Source organism: Emydura macquarii, unplaced genomic scaffold, assembly GCF_026122565.2.
Source record: "Emydura macquarii macquarii isolate MOO-44397 ecotype Brisbane River unplaced genomic scaffold, CSIRO-AGI_Emac_v2 contig_3328, whole genome shotgun sequence".
NCBI classification, from domain to species: Eukaryota; Metazoa; Chordata; order Testudines; family Chelidae; genus Emydura; species Emydura macquarii.
Window position 1 is genome coordinate 7512595 of NW_027133465.1, and position 26975 is coordinate 7539569.

Genomic DNA, 26975 nt, shown 5'->3' on the forward strand with positions numbered 1-26975 from the left:
GGCTAAAATAGGGAAAGAATGAGTTAAAAATTAGACAAGTTACAGGTCTTTAGAGTCACTAGGGCCTGATGAAATGCATCCTAGAATATTCAAGGAGCTGATTGAAAGGATAGATGAGCCAGGAGTGATTATCTTTGAAAAGTCATGGAAACCAGGAGAGAGTTCAGAGGACTGGAAAAGGGCAAATATAGTGACAATCTATAAAAAGTGAAATAAGGACAACCCGGGGAATTACAGACCAGTCATCTTAACTTCAGTACCCAGAAAGATAATGGAACAAATAGTTAAGCAATCAATTTGCAAACACGTAGAAGATAAGGTGATGAGTCAGTATGTCAGTCAAGAACAAATGGTGTCAAACCAACCTGATAGCTTCCTTTGACAGTATAACAAGCCTTGTGGATAGAATGGAAAGCAGTAGATGTGGTATATCCTGACTTTAGTAAGGCTTTTGATACGGTCTCTCATGACCTTCTCGTAAACAAACTAGGGAAATACAACCTAGATGGAGCTACTATAAAGTAGGTGCATAAATGGTTGGAAAACCGTTCCCAGAGAGCGATCAGTGGTTCACTATCAAGTTGGAAGTCAAATGGGGTCCTACAGGGATCAGTACTGGGTCTGGTTCTGTTCAATATCTTCAGTGATTTAGATAATGGCATAGACAGTACACTTATAAAGTTTACGAATGACACCAAGCTGGGAGGGATTGCAAGTGCTTTGGAGCAGTGTTTCTCAACCTTTTAAGTAGCAAGTACCCCCTAACTTCTGAAAATTTTAATAAGTACCCCAACACTCAATTTTCCACAGGATTTTATATTTGCAGACTAACGTGAGCCATATGTTGGAAGAAGTGCTGAGTATATAAGGCCATGATATGACAGATGTCAGATCTAGTGTGGGTAGGGTTGCCACCTTTACACCAGAGGTGTGCAACTCAAGTATGTACCTGGGCTAGAGGTGATGTTGGCCAAAGCTAGGAGGCTTTGAGTGGCATGCCAATGCTGGGGAATATAAAGCGCTGCACCAAATTTTATGCCATAGATTTGAGAGCAGGAAGGGGTGAGAGAGACAGGGAAGGAGGGCAAGAGAGAGAGACAGGAAGAGAGGGTAACTGGTGAAATCTGGGACTGTCATAGTTGTCAATTTCACTGCTCAGCTAGAGCAGTGAAATTGACAAGTTTTCTGCACACTGGGCTTTGAGCCAGGGAGGGGGGCTGCCACCTGGGCAAGTTGCAGGCAGCTGCCGCCTGGCTGCCAGCCCGGGAGGTGGGTGACTGCCACCCAATCCGAGCTGGGGCAGAGGAGGCTTCCACGCTGGCTGGGACCCAGGGATGTGGGCAGGCAGCTGCTGCCTGTCTTCAAGCTGGGGCGCTGGAGGCTGTCCCTCAGCTTGGAGCTGGGGTGCGGGTGGCTGCCACCCAGCTGCAAGGCCAGCTCACGAGACACAGGCGGCTGCCACCGGGCTCCCATCTGGGAGCTGGGACACGGCGGGAAGCGGGGGGGCTGCTGCCCGCCTTCCCCAGAAGCTAGCAGCTACTGCCTGCCTCCCAGATGGGAGCTGTGACTGGGTGGAAAGCGTGGGGCTGCCGCTTGCTTCCCATCTGGGAGCTGTGACTGGGTAGGAGGCTGCCGCCCGGCTTCCCCAAAAGTTGGCAGCTGCCGCCCACCTCCCCTTCACTGTTTCCCTCTCCATCCCCCCACAAGTACCTCCTGCCTGTGTCTCAGGTACCCCCAGGGGTACGCGTACCACAGGTTGAGAAACTATGCTCTAGTCCGTCTAGCATAACCACCAGCTCTTGCTTCTTGAAAGTTCTAGGCTTTCAGTTTCTGCTTCTCAGCAGACTAAAGTCACATGTGCAAAGAGACATAGGCTGGATAGAAAAAACAACGAGAGTCCTGTTGCACCTTACAAACTAACGAATTTCTGCGGGCATAAGCTTTCGTGTGCTGCAACCCACGTCCTCAGATGCATGAAGTGAAAATCAGATAGGAGGTATATATATACACATCCAAGGGTAAAAACAACAAGAGGGAGGGCAAGTGCTAACAAAGCCCATTCAGTTAGAGTAGATGAGGCCTATTCACAATCGTTGATCAGAAGGTTAGAATGTGTGAACAGTGACAATTACTTGTAATGAGAGAACCATTCCAAGTCCCTATTCAGACCCAGTCTGATTGTGTCAAGTCTGCATAGGAGTTCCAGCTCTGCAGTTTGTCACTGAAGTCTGTTTTTGAAGGGTTTTTTTTTGTTGAAGTATGGCAACTTTCAAGTCAGCTACAGAGTGTCCTGGGAGATTGAAGCGCTCTCCTACGGGTTTATGGATGTTACCATTTTTTATGTCTGATTTGTGTCCATTTATTCTTTTGCATAGTGACAGTCTGGTTTGGTCAACGTACATGGCAGAGGGGCATTGCTGGCACATGATGGCATACATTACATTAGTAGACGTGCAGGTGAATGAGCTCCTGATGGTGTGGCTCATGTGGTTAGGACCTGTGATGGTGTCACTAGAGTCAATGTGCGGGAAGAGTTGGCAACAGGGTTTGTTGCAGGGATAGGTTCCTGGGTCAGCGTTCTTGTATGGTGTACGGTTGCTGGTGAATATTTGCTTCAGGTTGAGGAGCTATCTGTAAGCAAGGATAGGCTTCTTATATTCTCCCACACTTCTGCCACAGAAAAACTGTTATAGCTTCTGGGCATAAGAGAGACCTTATCTGGGAATATTTTGAAGAAATTCCTAGTTGATTATTTTGAACCATTTCTTAAGAACTGGCCTATTCTCATAAAACTTTGTGAAGAAAAGCATGATAAACCAGATGGAAGTATCTCATCCAAAGTAACTAACATTGGATTAAAGAAGAGTGTAGAGGATATGCTCAGTATATTGAAGCCTATATCCATAGCCTTAAACTTCAGAGAAACTGTTGCTGCATTGCTGATGCTGTCGAAATTTGGAAGGCACTTCAAGAGACATCGAAGAAATACTCACCAGAAAGTTAAGCTGCAGGCAATAAAGAAGTGAACGGATCAAACACTAACTCCACCTCATTTTCTTGCAAACATTCTCAACCCCAGATATAAAGGTAGATACCTAAGTTCTGAAGAAGATGATGCTGCCATGGCATGGGCATCTCAATATCACTCCTCAGTTATGCTAGTCATAATATATTTCAGGGCTGGAACGGAACCATTTAAACAGTACATGTTTACTGATGATGTTTTGAACAAAGTCACTCCCTGAATTGATGGAAATCATTAGCCAGGCACCTTGATACAGAGGTCCTTCAGTTGGCAACTTTTTACAGCAGTAGCTTCCGCTGCAGGCACAGAGTATTTTCATCATTTGGCATTATTCACTCAAAGCTAAGAAATCAACTGGGAGTTGAAGAAGCAGGAAAAATCGTATTTCTGTTTCAGTCGATGAATAAAAATGACAGTGTGAGTGGGGAATATGAGAGCTAGTTGTACAAGTTTTAATGACAGCATACGTTTCGTGTTGTGATGACTTGTCTGTTAGAGTTAATAAACTCTGAAATTTAAAAAAAAAAGAATTAAGGACAGCCGTCAGCCGGCAACTCAGTAGACTGCTGCAATTGCAAATGTGAAATATTTATTAAACTAAATCTTAAATGATACATAATATATATAAGTGCTATTGTGTTTGTGTGTGCTATTGTGTGAGATTTAGTTCTTACCATTCCTAATGTACTGCTGCTGCATCTGCAGCTTGACACGGGTACTAGGTATTATGTACTATTTCCTAAATTAATAAAAATCAATTTATCTAAAAAATTACACAAAGTATACCCTCCTAGATATTGTAAAATGCTGTATTGAGTTGTAAATTAACATGTTTTAGTGATCAGATTTACACCACTGTTTAAGAAATAAGTGAAGTAGTATCAGTGGGAAACTTGATTTAAATCAATGATTTTCTCTTGTTGATTTAAACTGCTTTAATTTAAATCAATCCACCCTGACTGAAAATGCACAAAGGAGGAATAAGGGAAAATGTGTATGCTGATTAGGGACTGAAACAGCCTTGAGAAGGAGATAGACACAAGGGTGAGGCAAGCATTAAAATAAAATAGGAAGGGGCTGGGTGGGTGAAAGGGAAGCACTTTGGGTCAGCAGTGGTGGAGCATATTGGCTGAGGCACCGGAACAGAAGAATTCATATATTTCAAGCCAGATGAGACTATGTAATAATCTCCAAAATCATCTGCCTGCAAAAAGTTGACAACAGTTAGGCAGCAAATATGGTGAGACTGCTACTTAGCACGCTGACCAATACTGTCTCCCTGTTTCCTTTTGCTGCCCATCTGTCTATATCCACCTGTTGTCTGTTTTCTTATACTTAGATGGCAAACTCTTTGTGGTAGGTACTGTTTCTCTTTGTTCTATGTTTGTACAATGCCCGGCACAATGGGGTCCTGGTATAAAAGCAGGGCTCATAGATGCTACTGCAATACAAATAATCTAGTCTGCTCTCCTGCAAAAAATAAGCCATAGAATTTCATTCAATGGTTCCTACTTCCAGCTTAATTTGCAGCTGAATTAGATCATGCATTGTAGAAGGACATCCTCTCTTGATTTAAAGACTCAAAGTGATGAAGAATTTACCACATACTTTTGTAATCTGTTACAATAATTAATTAGGGAGATGGTGCATGGGATAGTCTGGCTTGAGTTTTTAGATGATAAATTCTTCAGAGATGGGACCTTGGTTTATGTGCTGGTACAGCATCTAGCAAACTGGGGCCTCAATCCTCACTGGGGCATTATGGTGCTGCCACATAATTTAATATTTGCATTATCATCAAGGAGTTAGCAAGCAAGTGCACTTAAACTACAATGCTAGCTAGAAGGAGGCCTAAATTGTATCTAAATTAATTATTTGTTTTTACTGTGGCAAATATTACACAACATAATGGGTAAATTTGTCTGCTTAAAAAAATCCTTAGATCAGGGCTTGACAAATTTGCTTTGTAGCTAGGAGCCAGCCCCAAAATTAAGGAGCCAGACAATGTGGGCCAGCGACGGGGCGCCCTGGCTGGAACACAGCAGCCACTCTCCCCTCTTGGCCCTGCCCCTTCCCCCGCCCCTCTCCCACAACATGGGCCCAGTGGTGGGGCGCCATGGCTGGAGCACAGCAGCTGCAGTGCTCCCCCCTCCTGGCCCCGCCACATGGACGCAGTGGTGCCCTGGCCGGAGCATGGCAGCCACTCCCCCTGGGACCCAGTCCTTCACTGGGAGAAATACTAGGTGTCAGAATTAAATTCCTAGGCACCATGGCAACCTGGTGCCCGGGGTTTGTTGAGCCCTGCCTTAGATAGAATCTGTGCCGTCTATAATAGGCTGGTTCTGTACCAACATTATCTTTGCATGCTCTGGCCAGCATAGAATGAAATAATTGAAAGATTTCCCCAATTCAATAACCCCCACGCTAGGGCAGGGAAGTCATAAGCATCCTGCTTCATTACGCTCTTTCAGAAGTCATGGGCACTTTTATGAATGGCAATGCAGTGAATACAAACTGGCTGCCAAGTTTGTGAAGGCCTACTAGAACTGGGGGAAGGCTTCAATTTGTAAAGAGATATTCCTCCTACCTAGATAGGAATCATTTCATTTTTTGAATGCAATGGAAATAAAAGACACACAAAGCCCTGAGCAATTCTCAAGTGCTTGTGTGGAGAGGGAAAGGAAGGGGTTTAATTCAAGGTGTGTGGGGTTTTGTTTGTTTTTTGCTAGCGCTATAGTTTGTGAGATAAAGAACATAAGAATGGCCATACTGGGTCAGATCAATGGTCCATCCAGCCCAGTATCCTGTCTTCTGACTGTGGCCAGTGACAGGTGCTTCAGAGGGAATGAACAGAAACAGCAATCCCTGTTAACTATCTTCATCCTAATACATTTTTGCTGTTAAGTGCTGTGTCTTCAGCTGTCCCAATCTCTGGCTAACAGAGTGAGGTACCAAATGCTGTCTTCAGCTAGTAGTAATTGCCACTCATATAGCAACTCCCTCCTTCTGTCAATCTCCTACCCCTTTACCATGGCTCTATCACCCCCCTCACATTCTTTGAGCTGTTTCTCCCACTCAGTCCTTGTCTATCCTGGGAAATGAACAGTGTATATCAGTAGTTTTCAATGTTTTTCATATGTGGACCTCTAAAAAAAATTCAAATGGAGGTGCAGACCCCTTTGGAAATCTTAGGCATAGTCTGCACATGCCCGGGGTCCATGGACAATAGATAGAAACCATGCTAATAAATACAATGTTAAATATTATTTGGTCTTTGCATGGACAAAGCCATTCATGTTTAAAGCATATTAGCTGGACAGGGTAGTTGAGGTAAAATGTTTTCAAGCTACCTATTTTTCTAGTCTATACAAAGACACTAAGGGCAAAACGGTGTTTAACACCATGCTTATTAACACACTTGCCCAGCATAGAGAGGTAAAAACACAGATCTTGTCATTTGTCTCCCTTCTCAGACAGGATCATATGTTTCTTTGCTGCCACCCCCACTGTCACCATTCCTGCTTCCACAGAAGCATAGTGATACTGACATCTTCCTCACATATTTCATTCTGCAGAGGGATTTTTGTCTGGGTTTCTTCTGTTGGCAGCTAGCCTTGAGTTATGCACTCCCACTCTCTCCAGGAATTTCTCATCTTTGTACGATGGTAAAAGCTCTATTTTATTTTAGTATATACCCAAAATTAAGGTTATGTTAAAAGGGATTCTGTAAAACTTAGTTTTCGTTTCAACAAACAATAGAACACTCCCTCATCATCATCCTGGACACTTATCAGCTTTAACAATGGAAGCCTACAGATTACTATATACACAAGAAACCCAGATTACCACACTTACCGCCAGACTCAGGACCAGTCTACACTACAGACTTTCTTCAGTAGAACTACATTACTTGGGGGTGTGAAAAATCCACACCCCCAAGCAATGTCGTTATAACAACCTCAGCGCTGGTGTAGACAGCGCTATGTCTGTAGGAGAGCTTCTCCTGCTGACATAGCTACAGCGTCTCATGGAGGTGGATTAACTATGCCGACGGGAGAGCTTTCCCCATCAGCTTACAGCGTCTTCACTAAAGTGCTGCAGCTGCACCAATGCAGTGTTTTAAGTGTAGACCTGCCCTCAGTAACTACTCCAAACACACCAAGAAATCAGTTATCTACAGCCAGGCACTCAGATACCACAGGATATGATCAGAGGCATGGGTGCCAGGGTCATATAATTTTTGGTGGTGCCTTGGCCAGGGTGCTGGGCCCATGTCATGTGGGAGAGGGTTGTGGGCAAGGGGTGGGGCCAGAGCAGCTCCTGGCCAACCGCTGAATGTCGGGGGCGGGAAGGGAGACAACAGCCAGGCCACCCTGGTGCTGCAGGCCACTGCACTATGCACCTCCACAGCTGGCCGACCCCCAGCACCACAGAAACATTGGTGGAGCCGGCCCTACCATCCTCAATGCTGGTGGCGCACCAGCACCATAGGCCCATATAACTTGTCACCTATGATCAGAGGAGAAAGTCTGGGATACACACCTTACACTTAAAACTGCCTTCAGACAAGGACACTACACCAAAGAAGTAGATTGCATCATGGAACAGGCCACCCAAATACCCAGAAATAATTTGCTTCAATATGGGGATACAGGGGAACCCTGACAACACACCCCCTAATTGTTACCTACCACCCCACACTGAAACCCACCATACAAGGTATCATCAAAAAATTACAGCCCATATACTCGATGAGGACCCCATCCTGAAAGATCTTTCCCATACTCCCTCTTCCGGCCTTCCAACAACCAGGGTGGATAAAAATCAATTATGTTTTTTTTTTTTTTAAATTTTAAATTGGATTTTAAATTTAAATGGGATTTTTAAAAAAAATCAAATACTAAATTTCTCTCTCATTTAAAAATTAACAGTTACAATTAAATCTCATCACAAACATGCTAAACCTACACTTAATCTCATAAAAATGAATTAATGGCTCTAGTCTGTCCAGCCTAACTACCAGCTCTTGCTTATTGAAAGTTCTGGCGGGGCTTTCAGTTTCTGTTTCTCAGCAGACTAAAGTCACATGTGCAAAGAAAGACACAGGCTGGATAGGATTGTTGTTGTTCTGTGCTTATATGGTGGTGGAGCTGGGCAAAGCAAGGCAGAGGAGTTAGTTAAGACTGTCTTAAAGACAGAGACAATGGATGGAGACAGAGTAGAAAGAAACAGTGGAGTGAACTGGAAATAAAAAGGGAAACACACACACACACACCCATATTCCCCCACACTTTTGCCACAGAAAAACTGTCATTGCTTCTGGGTGTAAGAGAGACCCTATCTGGGAATATTTTGAAGATATTCCTTCCCTGGGTAAAAAAGGAAAACGTGTCAAGTGTAAGCAGTGCAAGGAGATGTGGGGCCTGGTTGCAAAAATGAAACGTGATAAAACAGATGGAAATATCTCATCCAAAGTATCTAACATTGGATTAAAGAGGAACGTAGAGGATATGCTCAGTATACTGAAGCCTATATCCATAGCCTTAAACAAACTTCAGAGAAATTGTTACTGCATTGCTGATGCTGTTGAAATTTGGAAGGCACTTCAAGAGACACCGAAGAAATATTCCCCAGAAAGTTAAACTGCAGGCAATAAAGAAGCGAACGGATCAAACATTAACTCCACCTCATTTTCTTGCAAACATTCTCAACCACAGACAAAAGGTAGATACCTAAGTTCTGAAGAAGATGCTGCTGCCATGGCATGGGCATCTCAATATCACCCCTCAGTTATGCTAGTCATAATATATTTCAGGGCTGGAGCGGAACCATTTAAACAGTACATGTTTACTGATGATGTTTTGAACAAAGTCACTCCCCTGAATTGGTGGAAATCATTATCCAGGCACCTTGATACAGAGGTCCTTCAGTTGCTAAGCCCAATTTTCACAGCAGTAGCTTCCTCTGCAGGCACAGAGTATTTTCATCATTTGGTATCATTCACTCAAAGCTAAGAAATCAACTGGGAGTTGAAAAAGCAGGAAAAATCGTATTTCTGTTTCAATCGATAAATAAAAATGACAGTGTGAGTGGGGAAGATGAGAGCTAGTTGTACAAGTTTTAAGGACAGCGTAAGTTTAGTGTTGTGATTTATCTGTTAGAGTTAATAAACTTTGAAAATTAAAAAAAAGAATTAAGAACAGCCGTCAACTCAGGAGACTGCTGCAATTGCAAATGTGAAATATTTATGTAACATTTAAGATTTATTTTAATAAAATATAACTGCTATTGTGTTTGTGTGTGAGATTTAGTTCTTACCATTCCTAATGTACTGCTGCTGCATATGCAGCTTGACACAGGTAATGGGTATTATGTACTATTTCCTAAATTAAAAAAAAGCAATTTATCTAAAAAGTTACACAAAGTATACCCTCCTAGTTATTGTAAAATGCTGTACCGAGTTGTAAATTAACATGTTTTAGTGATCAGATTTGCACCATTGTTTAGAAATAATGGAAGTAGTATCAGTGGGAAACTTGATTTAAATCAATGATTTTCTCTTGGCGATTTAAATCATGATTTAAATTACCTTGATTTAAATCAATCCACCCTGCCATCAACCCCCCAGTCTCATCATCAGAGGCAAGCTCCCCACAGACCAGGACCCGCTAGGACAAAGCAGCACTGGTCCTGCCACAACAACAGATAGATGCAAAACCTGCAGACATATCACCACTGCTATGATGATCAATACCACACACAACACACCTTTCAAGATCCATAGGCCCCACACATGCGTATCAACATGTGGTGTACCTCATCCACCAGCATACTAAATGCCCCAACAACTACAACGTGGATGCAGCCAGTCAATCACTACACTCTCAAATGAACTCACAGAGAAAAGTGATGGGAGAAAGGAGCACCAGATCACTTCTGGATGAACATTTTTCATGAAACGATTACTCCATGTCTGACTTCTTGGTCCTTATCCTCAGAGAAGCCTCATCTCCTTCTCCTGTGTTTTGTGCAGGGCCAAATCTGATAGACATACCCTAAGGTGTCTTCAGAGCACATATACTGCATCTTGCTTGTGGGACCTGATCCTACTCTATGAATCCTGCAGAAGCTTAGGCTTGAGTTCAGCACTGAGTGTTCAGTGGTTTCAGGACTCAGATGGCTGTGTAAATTCCCAGTAGCAGAAATGTAAGACACCATGGGAATTTAGGCACCTACCAGGTTAGGCAGCAGCTGAGTGGGGGTTTTTGAAGATCTAAATTTTGGATGTAAGCATCTAAAGTTAGGCGCTTAAGTCTTCCTCATGAATCCCATCCCAAAGTCCTGTCTACATTGTTTTAACTGTAGCAGAACACCACCAGTTTTAATACTTTTCCTACAAAGTCTCCTAAACTCCTGAAAGCTAAGCCCAGTCCCGCTTCAACACTACCATTTTGTTAAAGATCTACGAGTAGTCACTCAAGAGGGAATCATCATATTATGAAGATCTGTACAATCTACTAAAACAATATTGACATTTAAAATATCACCGAGCTAACATCCTCTGCAAGGCAGAGGGCAGTTCACACCTAAGAACTACCATTTCAGGTTCATTGAAGACAACACTGCATCAGCTACTCTCCAGTTTCATTTTGAATGTTTTCTACACAACCAAGACAGCTAACAATTTACTCATCTTTTTAGGAAAAAAGCAGATATACTCAAGAACAGTGTACAGGTTGGTTCACACTTCTAACTCAGGCGACATGGACTGAAGCTCAAGTGCGGACGCTCAAACTAGTAACATATGCAGCTACAGACTACAACTAGAGTTAGCAAAACTGAACTGGATTAGCAGAATAATGGATTAGCCATCGCTCTCCACTGTCATATGATGTTTCACAGCAGAGTATACAAACTCAAGATTGTCCTGATTGCAGCAGTTAACCCTACCTTAATATCTGAGACCCAGAAAGTGAAACTAGCTAATTTGTTTACACTGTCCAGTCTCCTGAGTGTAAACATCAACAGTGCATCTCTAATGAAGAAGTGTCAGTGATGAAGAGTTAATTTTTGAAATGATGAAGTGTATTTATAGACAGAACTTCAAGGAAGTTCTATGTAGTGAGTGTTCCCTCAACTGTGTTGCTGACTGCTTTACAGATGGACAAGGAATTAGCCAAAGGAAGTGATGAGTTTAGTGCTAGCAAACATTTTGCCAAGAAGAGACTCCCTTTGGCACTTAACTTCTCTTTTCTTAACACCACAGAGATGAACTGACCTTACTTTTACTGTTGACTCAGCTGATGCCAAAGAAAATACCTCAGTAATAATTTACTTTTGGACTATATTATTTTGCCAGCTACAAAATAATTACCAGTCTGCAATCTCAGTCTATAGAAAAATTTTCAACTCATGTACCCAAAGTTGTGGTAATGAGTTTTAAAGACTTTGCACTACTACTTAATCTGAAGTATATACAGAAAAGAGGAATAATACATTTATCCACCACCCCCAAGACTCCAGTCTGCCCTTCATTACCTTTTCTAAAATAAGTTCATGTTGTCACTATTTGTTAACTAAAATAGCCAATAGGCATTTAATACAGTAGTCATTTTATTTCCTTTCATTTCTCTCCCTTAAGAACAGACCTATTACAACTCACCAGAAAGAAACTTGTTAAAAGTTCAACATTGTTATAATGTTGGTTTAAGGTAACTGCCATGTACTTATAAGCTTAAATCTAAAGTATTTTGTCATGAGAGATCATGTCAATAAATCACACAATAACCATGCATTCACTTCAATAGTAAGAACCATTGGCTTCTCTCTACTGTTTATATTCATAAAGTAACTTTCTCCATGGTACTCAAGAACCTTCCATCTAGTGTTTTTTGCTCTGGTTCCCCGCAGCCCACCCACTGGCCAATCAACATTTACGATGACTTAACTAAAGTACAGAATGAGGGCAAATGCAGCTCAAGCACTATAAATGCTGCCTATCATTGATTCCAACTTTATTTAAAAGATCATAACTGCGTTTAAAAAAAGAACTAGATAAATTCATGGAGGACAACTCTATCAGAGGCTATTAGCCAGGACTGACAGGGACACAACCCTATGCCTTAAGTGTCCCTAAACCTCCAAACTGCTAAAAGCTGGGACTAGGCCAAAGGCAATGGATCACTCAAAATTGTCCTGTTTTGTTCATTCCCTCTGAAGCATCTGGCATTGGCCACTGTCAGAGACAGGTTACTGGCCTAGACAGACTATTGGTTTGACCCAGTATGGCTGTTCTTGTCAACTGGAATACAGTCAGTCAATTTCAAAGAGTTATTTTAAAGTACACTAGACCTCAGAGTTATGAACACCTCGGGAATGGAAGCTGTTCATAACTCTGAACAAAACGTTCTGGTTGTTCTTTCAAAAGTTTACAACTGAACATTAACTTAATACAGCTTTGAAACACTACTATGCAGAAGAAAAATGCTTTTACCTTTTTTTTTTAGTAGTTTATGTTTACCACAGTATTGTACTACATTTACTTTTTTTCTTTTCCTCTCTGAGGCTGGCTGATTGTGTACTTCTGGCTCCAAATGAGGTGTATGGTTGTCTGGTCAGTTTGTAACTCTGGTGTGTTTGTAACTCTGATGTTCTACTGTAATTCTATGTACTGCCCTTGACCCAGAGTTCACCTGTCAAAGTTTGTGGTATTCGAATCACACTTGTTAGCACTTCATGCTTTTCTCTTCCATGTTGCTATGAGACACACAAATGGAATGGGACCTATTTAGAGGACACAGTACAACTAATTAATTATATAGTGTAGTCCATAGTTTCTCAACCTGTGGTACGTGTACCCCTGGGGGTGTGTGGGATACAGGCAGGGGGTATGCGGCAAAAAACCCAGTGAAGGAAGGCGAGCGGTAGCCGCCGACTTCTGGGGAAGCCAGGGGGCAGCCACCTGCTTCCTGCCCAGCTCCCAGTGGGGGGCAGGCAGCCCATATAATGAGATTTGCACCAAGCCCACACCCCCCTAGGGACGGCCATGGGAAGCGCTGCTATCCACTCTGGGCCACTTGTGGCTGCTCATCTCTCACAAGTTCCCACCTCAGGACATAGTGATTGGCTGGCATTGAACTTTGCTCCTATATGGAGGAAGGAGGGGAGAAACAGCAGGGGGTTTGGTGATCTGCCACAGCCACACAGCACTGCAGAACTCTCCTGCTTTACGAGAAATACAGCCGTCCAGCGGTAAAGGGGAAAAAGATTGTATTTCTCAGAGTGGAAAATTGAGTGTTGGGGTACTTATTAAAATTTTCAGAAGTTAGGGGGTACTTGCTATCTAAAAGGTTGAGAAGCACTGGTGTAATCAACTGTAGGAACTCAAGGTAAGTGGTAATGACACCTTTCCCTCCACTCTTTCAATACACCATTTTAAGAAGTTATTCTAACATTAACAGGTCAGCTCTCACGAAATATTGATGGTTGGTTTGTTTGTTTGTTTTAAAGTTAATCTTGTCTCTTGAAAACAGCCGCATGGCCAACCCAGACAGTCTGAGAAGCTACCAGCTCCTGGAAAGATAAGATGCAAGAACTTGTAGTCTCCATAGGCCACAACTTTGTACCCTCTAAAGAAAAACAGCGAGAGTCCTGTGGCACCTTAAAGACTAAACACATTTATTTGGGCATAAACTTTTGTGGGCCGAAACCCACTTCATCGACTGCCCACGAAAGCTTCCGCCCAGATAAATTTGTTAGTCTTTAAGGTGCCACAGGACTTTCGCTGTTTTGCTAAAAACAGACTAACGGCTACCCCTCTGGAACTCTGTAAAGTTTGCTATCTGTTCTAGTTCATTGAAAGCTTGCGTAGCCTTCAGCCTACTGATTAATTACTGATGGGACAGGATATGTAACCCTGTAGTAAACATATCATCCCTCGGTATAGAGCTACCATGTCTGAAAGTCAGTCCAACTGGACAACAGCATGAATTATGTTGAGAAGCAGTAACAAGGAGGCAAGGCTAACACTGAGAAAACAGTCACAATACATTATGACAACAAGGTCTTAATCTACCCCAATTAGACTGACGGGGGGGCCAGAGATTTCACACATGACTGAGTCAGTGTTTCAGGCTCTCCATAGATTCAGGCAGACAGCCCTTTTAGATTATTTATATGGAAAGTTCACTATGCAGCCACGAAGGCAAGAAAACTTTTAAAAGGATGTGCAGAAAGCTATACTGAGCCCTCAGCTCAGTCACTCCATCCCTTTCCTGCACCTCCATTCAGCTGAATACCCCACAGAGGAAGAAAAACAACCCAGGGTCCCCCCCAGGAGCGGAGTGCCAACACGCTAAAACCAGGAGGGGAGCTCCAGCCGACTCGGTGCATGTAACCCCTGCAACCAAGCCGGGGTCACCGCCCAAGGGACAGACCCAGTGCCCAGCTGAGCTCCACTCACTGCTTACATGTCACCCCCCCCCCCCCCCCCGCCGCCTTCACAGCCCAGCGCCCCGCCCCCTCCCGGCTGAGCCCCGCGCGCTCAGCGCATGTTGTCGCCCCCTCCCCCTGGCTGTGGCTGCGCAGCTGTGAGGGGGGAGGGGAGGTCCCCCCCCACCCGGGCCGGTTGCCTGGTTCCCTCAGGAGGCGGCCGCACCTTCGTCCGGCGCTCGCTGCTCCCCGCCTCCTGCCGTGAGCGCGGCCCCGGGCTCGGGGCGGCCGGCGGCCCGGCTCTGCTGCCGGCGGGCCCAGGTGGAGAGCCGGCTGTGGCAGAGCGGGCAGTAGAGGCTCGGGCCCTGCAGGCAGCGCTGGAAGCAGGGCCGGCAGAGCGAGTGGCGGCACGGCGGCGTCACCGCCTCCACCAGCGCCTCCCGGCACAGCGGACACTCCGCCCCGGCCGCCACTTCCTCCTCGGCCTGCGGCCGCCGCCGCCTCCGACCCCGCCGCAGCGACGCCGCGGCCCGGCCGCCAGGGCCCGACGCCGCCATCTTCTCTCACCCTTTAAGGGACGGACGGAGTCGGAGCGTTGGGCCGCGGCCCCGCCCCCCTCATCCATATTCAGCAGGGCAGGGTCGGTAATATTCATGAGCCCGCGCGGGCTCGCCGGTTGTCCCCGCCCCCTCGTGAATATTCACCAGTAGCTATCGAGATGCACCGCCCCTCATGAATATTCACGACGTTCCAGTCTCCTTCCCCTAGGAGGAGGACCCCAACTATACCCGATGAACTGGGGAACCCCTCCCCCCTTGGGCCAGGGGTAGCCCAGCCTGCTCTGCCCCCCAGCACCCTATTGCCCCCCCACCTAGAGCAGGGTTACCTCAGCCTGCCCTTCCCCCCCAACTCCTCCAGCTGGGCCAGGGATAGCCCAGCACCCCACTGCCCCCCAACTCCTCCACTTGGGTCAGGGATACCTCAGCCTGCCTAGCCCCCCAACCACCCACTACCCCCCATCCTTATGCTCTCCCAAGACACCCCCCTCCCTATGTCAGAGGCTTTTTCCCAATTCCCCCTTGGGGTCTCTGCCCCAGCCCAGAGCACAGGGGCAGAGGCAGCAGAAGCCCTGTTCCCCACTCACCTCGGAAGCAAGAGGTTGGGGAAGGGCTGGAGTCAGGGTTGGGGAGCGTGTGAGGCCGCTTGGGGAGAGAGCCCAGAGGAGGGCTGGGATGGCAGTGAAGCCATCTCTGGGAAGGTTGTTGTGATGAGGGTGGGAGAAGGAAATGCAGGAAGCTGTCACCAATCCCATCTCCCTCCCAATTAGCAGCCCACTTCCCATCCTCTTTCAGCCCCACTCTTCCCCATTTCACCGCTCAGTGAGCTTTTACCCCCACCCTGGCTGGGCCCCAGCAGGGGAGCAGAGAGGTTGCCAAAACCCAACACTATGGCACTCCCTAGGAAGGGAAACAGAGAGCGACCCCCTGCTACAGGTCTGCTCAGTGCCCAATGAATGACATCAGGCAACACTCTCTTCTACTCCTGCCCATACTCTCAGGCCCTCATGTCAGTTTGCCCCTGCGAGCCAAGCCAGCCCTCATCACTACCTCTGGGCCTTGATCCAACCTGCCCAAGACCAACAGTAAATAATTTTACCCACCACCAGATGATGCTTAAGACACTAAACCAAAGGCTGAGCCACCGCTATACAGATCACTAGGCTCAACAGATGGACAAGAAGGTAGGCTGACAAATCCCTGCCCAGAACTGACTGTCATTCTACAAGGCTCTCAGAGAGAGACTCAGGGACCATAAACAAGAGGTAGAGATGGAGTGAGACACCATAGTACACATCCAGAGAGGTTGAGACATCCACAGAGGAGAGGAGCAATTGAAAGACAATTTCTACTCATGTCCAGAATAGGAGGGAGTGTGAAAGAAATTACCACACAATAGCTGAAATGTAAAGTGACTTTCCACTAGTAAGTGATGAGAAAAAACAAAACATGGACAAATAAAGCTAGAGACACAGAGAAAGACAGCCTGCCACCAAGTCAGGAATGGACAGCAACAAGATCACAGATTGAAGGTAAGGATCTTCCTCCCTTTGCAGATACCACAGTGAGCAGCACAGTATAAAGCTCTAGTGTTCTCAACTAACCAGCTGCTTCAAATTTCCATAGCTCTTTAGGCTACTTAGGAGCCTATTCTTGCTCTCATTTGCCATAGAACTACAGACTGCTGCTATCTTTACCATACCATATAACTCAGGCCTCTTACAGGCTTCCCCCCACCAAAGAACTTGAGCTACCCCAAAATCCATTCTTCACACCAATCTAACCCTCCTCTAACAAAGCTCAGGTTTCCTTCCCCCTAAAAAGATACCACACAACCTTGTTAATAATAAAGTCTTCTCTATTTGCCAAGGCTATTGTAGTTATTTACAGCTTCTCTTTCTAGGATCCTAGCCAGATGTGTCTTTTAAAGCTCTTACACAGCAACAATTAAATCCAATTGTAATCAAACAAAAACAGGCTAACCCATAGAGACCTCACTCCCCCAACCACTGCAGGCTCTCTAAATTCACAGGAACTCCATAGCCAAGATTAGCAGGTTATAAACTTCCTGCTGGGTTAATTGGCAGGCAACAAGATCCAAATGGCAATCAAACCTTATGGTTTAACCCTTGCTGGTGCTGGATACAACCCTGCAGTAGATAGAGGGCTAGTGAGTTCTCTTTCCAGGAATCACTATATGCAGTCACACTGCCAAAGAGTTAGGGAGATGGCTCTAAACCTCAGTCTCACTGCATCACAAGGACCCACCACAGAGCTTGGGCTGCTCAAAGCTCCACTCTACTGTCCCATGAAGTTCAACCATCTCCAAAACAAAATCTTACACCATTTATTTCATACAGGGCTTCCCAAACTCTTTTTCATCCACAGCCCCTAATCTTTCTCTTCAGCGAGGATGCAAGATGGTGGAAAATAAGGTCGTCTGGTTAACTGACTTAAAGTCCAAGATCAAAGGGGTGGGGAGTAGGGAGACAGTCATTCTAGAAATCTGTAAAGCAGCAGGCATAGTTACACTGCTATATAAGTCCCCAATCTTGCGATGACTAGGGGGTGCAACCTTGTGTGCCTTTTGAGATCAGTGTTAACTATTAGATGTGTGGTTGTATTGTATTAGTAATAAAACAATAGTAAGAATTAATGGATGTTCTTCAGATGCTTAACGTTAATGATCCTTCTGTGAATAAGGCAAGCAAAATTTGGCCTATGGAGCAAAGTGAAATGAAAACAGGGCAGAGGGGTTTTCATTGCTTGTTGATTTAAACAATAAGTAATAAGGGGAGATAGCTTTTAAATATTTTACTCATGGAAGGTGCAAAATTAAGGGGGGGGGTTATTGGGATGAGGAATGCAAAATGCTTTTCAAATAATTTTAGGTGGGGTTTGCAAAATAATGTCTGATGATCAGGGTGTGTGTAGAAACAGCCCTTCTGCCTGCAGATCTTTGCCTGTGCTGCACGTGCCAGCCTGCCCGGTAGGGAAAAAGCGCACAGCCAATAGCTTTGAAAGTAAACAACTCAGGCCCAGGCAGCTGAGAGTGGGCGTGTGCAGTAGGCACTGGCTGCTGAGAGAATCAGAGCACGTGTTGTGCAATGCATACCATTGCCTTGCTGCCAGAAGCCCCTGCAGCCTTATCATTGCTTTCAGCTGCCGGTGAGCAGATCTTTGGACATTGCAGTGGAAGCTTCTCCCTACTGTGCAGGATTTGAAGAGCGTTTAAAATTAGCTCCACTGAAAGAGCAGGTGGTTTTGAATGAGAGAAGGTTAAAGGAGACAGTCTGAAATCCATATTCACATGCCTTTCCCAGGAATCAGGGACATTTAGACCTGATTTAGTCTCTCAGTAAATTGGAGAAAAGAAGCTAGACAACTGGTTATCTGACTAAACACTGTTTGTAGCTTCAGATCCATGTGGCATAAAACACAAGCAAGGTACAAGGGGACCCTACCCACCCACAACTCATGGGCCAGCCAGGAATTAGCCTAATTATTTGTAGGACCATGAGCTGTTGGAAGGGGAGGAATCAGTCTGAATTACCTCCCCATCTGGCCTGCTACTAGAAGGTGGAGGAATGCTTCCTCTTCTCTCCGGTCCCTTGGGGAGCAATACAAGGGCAACTTGTAAGTAGCCATCTGCATGGGATTCAGGGTTTCAAGTAGCTGCTGCTTTCAAAAACAACAAGAGTTCTGTAGCACTTTAAAGACTAACATTTAATTTCAGTAGGCATAAGCTTTTGTGGGTTGCACCCCACTTCCTCAGATGCAGTTGGTAGAAACAACATAGCAAATACAGGCAACATATATATATTCAAAGGCATAGACAACAATGGGGTAGGTGGATGAAAGCCGGGTACTTGAGGCCTAATGACAACCATTGAGTAGGAGGTGAGAATGAGTGATCAGAGTAAATTACTTCTTGTAATGAGATAGCCATTCCAAATCAACTGCATCTGAGGAAGTGGGGTGCAACCCACAAAAGCTTATGCCTACTGAAATTAAATTTGTTAGTCTTTAAAGTGCTACAGAACTCTTGTTGTTTTTGCTGTATACAGACTAACACGGCTACCCCTCTGGAACACTTCTGCTGCTTTCAGTTAGGGCTGGCCTAATCACCCAGACACTGGGACTAAGGGGGGAGGCAAGCAGCTTGCAACCTGATGTTTCTGCTTCCCACAGTCTGCAAAAGGAACTTTTGGTTGACTGTACATGACAGCTCAGAGCCTGATTTCCTCTTCCCCCCAGAAGGACCAACTAGGGATGCAAATCTTCTCTCCTGGCACCTTGGAACTCTAGGTATCATTCGGTCTGCACTGACTAAGTTGCATTTTTAAGGCACAATCCATGGAAGGCAATGGACATGTGGCTGGCTTTGCCATGCAGTCAGAACAGCAAGTTGCCTGGGGTGAGGAGATGTTAGGGCCAGATTTCAGAAGGTATTTAGGAACCCAAACATGCAGCCAGGGGTCTAGTGGGATTTTAAAAAGCACCTAAGTGCTGGACTGCCATTGATTGCATGCATAGCCCTTTAAAACTCTGGCTTGTAGTGGCCAGTCTGCTTAACTGCAGAAATACCCTTGAACTGGCCCTGCAGGGTATTTTCAGTTGTAGAAAGAACACTTCCCAACTCAATCCCAGGGTTGGCACTGGATATTTTGATGCTTTAAGCACAGTAGGATGCCCTTAAAGGGGCAGAGCCTGCCTCTACCTGCTGTCCCAGGTGGAGATGGACACAGCCACACCGGAGCTATGTTGGGGCTGAGACTCCCAGTCCAGTCACTGTTGCTCTGGCTGTTGAGAGGGCAGTGGGACAGGAGCCACCCATAGAAATTCAGCATCCTAGGTGGCTGTCCATATGGCCTACTTGGCCTATACCCTAGATGTTAGGAATTCTGGGTTCAATCCCTGGCTCTTCCATGGTCTTCCTCTGTGATCTTCCCCATTACTTAGACTCATTTTCAAATGCAACCACCCACAATAAGTGTCCAGTTTTGAAAATTTGTGCCTTAACCTCTCATTGGTGTTTCCTCCTCTGTAAAATGGGAATAATGCTTACCTCACCCTGGTGGGAGACTTAATGCTTCCAATGCTTGCAGAGTGCTTTGAGAGCTTCAGGTGGCCAATTCTGTAGAAGTGCACTTATTATTAATCAGGTTTATGACCTTGTATGCAGCAGTCACACACCTGCATTGGAATAGGTGATCTACAAAAAACAGGATGTTATCCCATTTCTTTAGCCCCAGAATCATTTAGCCAAGACCCCCACACTATTTTGTAGTAACATGCACTTTAATCAACATAAAAATAATACAAGATGACCTTCTGCCTTCTCTCTAGGGGATCAGTCAAAACTGCCTTTGCCTTGGAAACAGCATGCCATGAAAATTAAGATTTCCCCTTCAAGCAATAGCAAACATGTTGTACATTTGAAAGCCACATAATTTGTGCTGCTATCTAAGGGCTTCTTCCTGAGCAGCTACCATTCCAACTTTGCCAATGATTAGCAGTGGGACCTTGGCTTGGCTGAGTCACTTAACCTTTCTGTGCTTCAATTTCCCTAGCTGTAAAATGGAAATAATGCTTTGTAAAGCACTCTGAGATCTACAGTAAAAAAAGCACTATACAAGTGTTGTCTTCTTCCTCCTTGCATTAATCCCATCAAATGGGGTCCACTCTGACTCCTTATTGATTTCAGAGGGATTTATGTATACCCACTTTCTCTCAGGATCAAGCTCTAACTGGGGGGAAAATGGACTCCAGTAGCTCACTGCAATGGTGGTAGATAAGAAAAATGTTACTGATTATAAGGCCTCAGGGCCTTCTCCTGATTGAGTCCCAGCAGCCACCCAGGAGATCCTTCTTGCACCCCAGTCCCTGCTAGTAACTGTTCTGTCTGAGGTTCTACAGCAACCCATGAGCACTAACCCACTCTTCTGCTTCCAGACAGCAACTACCTAGCCACTGCAACTCCTTTTACATGGGCCTGCTGGGCCCAGATTGGCTGCCCCCTACAGCCCTTCTCTGATTGGCTGCATCCCATGAAGCCTCTCTAGGCAGCTTGGAGGACTTACTTCCACTCCTCCTTTCTGGGATGGGGTGTGGTAGGATGCTGAGGTCTCGCGCAAGGGGCCTCAAAGGGCCTGGTACACCACATTATGCTTACTCTTCCTGTACCTGAGACAAGAAGGTCTGTCCCTGGGCAATGAGGGATAAATACAGGGATCTGGAGTGCAGACCTCTAATTCCCCGCACTGCTTTTATTTTATGTTATCGATATTGTGCTCCTCTAAGCTCCTCTTTTATTGTCTTATGCACTAAATCAAGATGCCTCTTTATATTTGTCCCTCTGTCTGGCTTGGTATTGGCTACATAAGGAGCTGCCCCATTTAGAAGTTCCACACAATAACTACATCAGCAGCGGTTGCATTTAGTAGTGATCAGCAGTAAGAGCCAGGTGCTCTTGTGGCCTTTTCTAAGCTGAATTTAGGCTAAATCATAAGTTCAGAGCAAGAATCATGTTTCCACTTCAATGTTTGTACAGCACTGAGCAGACCATGTGCCCAGTAAAATAATTGTCTGCTCTTGAATACAATCCTAATGTTTAGGGAGTTAGATACAATTCTACTCATTTCCCTTCCCATGTTGGAAGGTTTTGCATAATGCCTTAATATAAATTATGGGTGCAGTGATGGAGTGATAATTTTGGTTATTTCCTCACCCTGGCAGCTGTCAGTCCAGAAAAATATCCAGTGATTTGTTTCAAGTATGTAAGCAGTAGGCAAAGAGCCGTAGTTTGGTGACTTGAGTACAGGCTTAGCAGCCAGGACCTCCTGAATTCTAACCCCAGCCCTGACTAATTCCCTCTGCCACTTTAGGCATGTGTCTGAAACCCCCCTGCCTCAGTTTCTTTCTCTGTCAAATAATGAAGAAAATATTTCCTTACTTCACAGAGGTGTTGGGAGGATCGATGCGCATGCTTGTCAAATACTTTCAGGCAAGGAAGAGCTCAGTAGGTAGGTCTTTCTATCAAAATAACTATCTAAGCTAGGTCTGCCGGTCCCTGTTCTGTTTTGTCTTGTACTCTTTGTAGATCCATTCTTCTTTGGGCTGGAAGCTCTTTGGGCCAGGTACTCCCTGGCTGTTTGACACTGACTATCACCTGCCTTTAAAGCTATATAGACAACTGGAAAGAAGTATCTGATGCAGGTGCTTCATGGCACAAGGCATCTCTGTTCAATATGAGCATTTAGTCTAACTCCCTGTAAGAAAAGCACACTGGGGCATTTCAGAAGTGCAGGAAATTCTAATCAGTTGTACAATGCAACATGAAACAGTCACCTGTACCATTCAATGCAATCAGTTTGAATTTTACATCAGTGCTGGAATTGGGAGGTGACAGGGAGAGGGATAGCCCATAATCTGAATTCAGAATTATCATCTCAGCCTCTGGCTAAGGGGTGGGGAACCACATGCCACCTGACTCTGGGCTCAAGCAGTGAATAGTGTCCAAAGCACAACCTAATCTGATGGATCCACTAAACCAAAGGCAGCACTGTGCATTACAACAGCTGCCCACTGTACAGTGATGTATCTGTGATATTCCCAGAGTTCAGGGAAGTCACTCCTGGCCTGGAAGCTACAGGCCGAGGTAAAGAGTGTGTTATAATATATTTAGCAAAGGAAAATGCAAACCACAAAAAACAAAACAAACAAACAAAAAAAAAAAAACCAGGTAAAGAAGGAGGGGAAAATACATTCCTTGGTGGGCAGTGTTTGAATATTTAGTGGCAGGGAAGATCAGTTAAGAGGAGAAAGAATGTCGCTGGCTTCCCCCTATAGATAAATCACTCCAGCCATGATCGCCTTAAACCACCAGCAGCATGAATTTGCTCATTATCATTCAAGTTGTGGGTGAATAAGGAGAGGGAAATTAAAAGTCAAGGGGGTGAATGTTGGTGAAAACTGTGAGCTCGGGTGGGAGTGGCTGTTCTGACTCATCTACAGGGGTACAGAAGTTTTCCACGGTGGTTGTGGATGTAGCTAGTGGGTGGAGAGAGTAGCCTTGCTGGCTCCCAGATCTGCCTACGTGCAGCACACTGTAAATGACCTACATATGCTTTCTCTGCTTCTGTGCTTGTGGATGGGTGATAGGTGCTAATTAATCTACCATTGAAGGCTCAGGGAAGATTAATACAACAGTAGACTGCTGCTTTGGGGAGTTATCTGGGACTTTTCCCTCTTTGGGCTGTATGGCCATGCTAGTCACTCATTGAATCTCTGTGGTGGCCCGTCAACTTATTGGATGGTCCAGTGGTCAGGGCACTAGGACTTTGGAAATCTAGCTTCAGTTCCCTGCTCCACCAGAGACTTCCTGTGTGACCTTGGGCAAGTCACCTAGTCTCCCTGGCCCTCAGTTCCCCATCTGTACAAGGCGGACAACAGCCCTGCTCTACCTCACAGGGGGGTTGTGAGGATAAATACATTAAAGCCTGTGTGGTGCTCAGATACTAAGGGAACGCAGGCTGCAGATGATGCCTCCAAGATGTTCCTCACCGCTCGTGCACAGCTGGGGCTTATTCAGGTAGGTTTGATTATTATAAAGAAAAGCCAGCACCGTGACCACTTTTGAAAGGCTTATGGATCAAGTGCTACAGAGCGTAGCCGGGGTTATACATTACTTAGCGTTTTATTAATGGGGAGAGATACGCCAGCTCAGCTGAAGAATTCAAAGGCTGCCTTCACCCTGTCTGAGGGGCAGGGCTGAGGGTTAATAAGACCCCGGACTGAAATATCTGGGCCTTGTCCTTCACAGGTGGTGCAGGGGGAGGAGAGCTACAGTTCCACAGTCAGAAACATTGGTAGCTGTAATGCAGGCCCCAAGAATGTCTCTGAGCATTTCAGGATTCCATTTTGCCAGGTCTCTCTGCATTAGTAAAGTCCCTAACCGGCCTTATTTCAGAAGGGGCACCCACAAAGCCACATCCATGCAATGCCTGCTCCAGGCTGGTTTCCACAGTGCCAGGGGGCTTTTCTGAAAGAAAATCATAAGCTGGTGAGTGGGTCATTTGTAGTGGGAGTGGGTATGTTACATAAAATGAGGGGAAGAACCAATTTGCTTTGCCTCATGTATCTTCTGAAAAGCAAAGGGACATCTGAATAAGTTGTGAAAGATAGAGCATTGGGTTAAGCCCAATTTCAGACTTTCAAATGCAAATTGAGGCAGTGTGGCCTAGTGCATAAAGCACTGGACTGGAACTCTGGAGACCTAGTTCTATTCATGGCTCAGTCACTGGCTGCTGGGTGACCTTTTACTTCCTTATTATGTGCCTCAGTTTCCCCATCCATAAAATGAGGAGGATGATTCTGCCTCCTTTGTAAAGCGCTTTGAGATCTGCTGATGTAAAGTGCTAGATATAACCTATGGATTATTGTTTTAAATCTGTTAAGATTGCACCATTATCCATCGGAATTCCCCATCTTCCTCAGTGCATGACGGTCTTAAAAGAAGCCATTTGCCTCTGGCTGCTCTAGGGACCTGTACATCTCTTTGCTGCTCCAATAAGTCATACAGAAGGAGCACATCTCCATCTTGTCCAAACCCCTGAATAGAACAGCAAGACAGAACATGCTTTGAAAATGTAAATGATTATGTCCTTGGATGAATTTCAGCAAACCTGTAAATGGTATAAATTGGTTCCACTTCTTCTCCCATCTGAACATGAAACATATTTGCTTTAAAGCATAGGTTTGGCTTTTTCTCCCCCACCAGAATCTCAACATTACTTTTACCCAGATTTCTTTAAACCCAGTTAAAAACAGCAAAGGAAATAGACATAACGCATAAACTCTTCATGTTCCGTGCCTGCAACTAGCAACAGCTAGAGCACGGAGTAGCTCATTCCCCCTTATTAACTATTCTCAAATGGATCAGCAGAGTGTATGGTGGTGCAGTCTTATAACTCGTTTGAGAGAAACAGGCACCCTTTCGGAACTGAAATCATTTTGTAGCTGCGGTCTCATTTACTTTAGCCATCATCCCATGTGTGCTTATGGGACGTGCCCTTGCGGAGTTGTTTTTGGTACAAGGTTCAAAAGTTGTTGAGCTGGACAGAGTGCATAAAGGAACTTGCTTTTGCATTAAAGAGAGAATTGCTCTAGGAGTGCTGAGTTGCTCCAGCCCTGGTAACAAATAATAAGCAAAACTTTACTGAACTGTCTCTGCTCATCGTTATTGTTGTTATAGCTGCAGATGTGACATTTTTCATGGGAAGGCAATAACTCCAGCTAGGATCCCTTTTCTTCAGCTTCTGTCAGAACAAAACTCTTTATGCCTGTTGCACTGTCTCTAGCTAAATCCTTCATCAAACAACTCCCCAGGGTGAAAGAAGTCTGAGGGGGAACCTGGACATGAACTAGGAGGTGTAAGGGGCATGCTTTGTGGGGAGCGAGAACTACAGACAAAGAAGGAGGTGCTGTCTCATATACCTCCTAGGACTTCCTGTTCCAGAGGGAGACAATCTCACACAGATCAGCTGGTCTGTGAATCTCCAGAAAGGTTAAGTTCTGTGTGGATTGGGGGGTTCAGATCCACAGGAGGATTGTTTGCGAGCACTGCAGCGGCTCAGGTGCAAGTTTGAGCTGTTTGCTAGGAGAGCTGAAACGTAAAAGACCAGAAGTTTCCATGACAGCTGGGAATGGCAGTTGTGGGAATGTCCAGTGGGGGGAGATGGGTCCTGCTGGCTCCTGGGTCTAGCTATGATTTAGCTTACTGTAAATTGCCAATACAGACTTTGCCTGTTTACTTGAGTCTGCATGTGTGATGTGCTAACCTGCCTGTCTCTGAAGAAGATGGAAGAAGGGATATGATAGTATCAGCTATTTTAGATACAAGCAATGACTTCTGTAGGAAGATGCCCTGTTCTCTCCAGATCTTAGTGAATTGACTGTAATCATAGACTTTAAGGCTAGAAGGGACCATCATGATCGCACACAACTTGCTACCCCAAATGGGATTACCTTGCCACTTCAACTTGAACGCACTGGATTAGATAAAACAATAAAACATGTTTATTACCTACAAAGAGAGAGATTTTAAGTAAGTACAAGTTATGAAGTATAAAAGTCAAAAATGGTTATGAAAAAATAGAGATAAAACACTAACCTAACAAAGTACATTAGAGTCAAAGCAAAATGTTCTCACCTCATGCTTTCAGCAGTCTTACTGGCCAAACTTTTTAGGTGAGGACCTCTCACCCAGAATCCAGTTGCTGCTTCATTTATCTCTCCAGCTGCAGTGAATGCAATGGGCAGGAAGAGAGAAAAGGCTGTCTTGGGGTGTTTGCCCCTGCTTTTTATAGTTTCAGTTCCCCTCTTGAAAAACATTTCCAGCTGGGAGGAAGGCGACGGGCAGTCTGTGTGAAAAGAAACTCCATGCTGTTTCTTTGCCAAGATGTAGATTTTTTTTTTTGCTTCTGCCCCTTTCCTGCCAAAGAATGGCCACTTACCAGCCTAATGGTCCATTAGCCTTGTTTACACCTGGCTGAGGCATCAGCTTGCCCTTTATCTCTGAGCAACTGGTCTGGCCACTCCCCAGATTTATCTGGAAAACATACTTTTAGTCATGATTTCAGCTTATTTTTATAAATTCACATAGAATGCTGCTATGTGCATTTTACCATGATATTATTGAACATAAAATTATGAGTTTTTAAAGGATAACTCACGAGGCATACCTTGTATGAACATTATTACAGTAGGGTGTGAACACGGGGTATATTCTGTCACAACCATGAATAAGCAACTCTCTTGAAAGGACGCAAAGAGTTTCAAAATGTTAATATCTTTACAAACCAACCAACCCCTAAGCACTGATTGGTAGTTATCCCTACACATAATTAACTTGACCTTTTAGCATTTTTTTACAGCAGTTAATTTGGTTTAAGTATATTTTA

The 26975-nt window shown here is 44.9% G+C and overlaps 1 protein-coding gene and 1 long non-coding RNA gene across 2 annotated transcripts in view; both read right to left on the reverse strand.

Moving 5' to 3' along the window:
• The window catches only part of RNF169 (ring finger protein 169), a 47423-nt gene extending 32411 nt beyond the window's left edge, over positions 1–15012 (reverse strand). The window contains exon 1 of the mRNA XM_067533200.1: positions 14682–15012. Coding sequence (XP_067389301.1) covers positions 14682–15012 — 331 coding nt within the window. The remainder of the gene's footprint in view (positions 1–14681) is intronic.
• Positions 15013–23729: 8717 nt separating this feature from the next.
• LOC137143439 (uncharacterized) lies at positions 23730–26323 on the reverse strand. The gene is made up of 2 exons (XR_010917160.1): positions 26225–26323; positions 23730–24055 (listed from the first exon to the last, which is right to left on the reverse strand). It is a non-coding gene; the product is annotated as an uncharacterized lncRNA (long non-coding RNA).
• Positions 26324–26975: the final 652 nt, after the last annotated feature.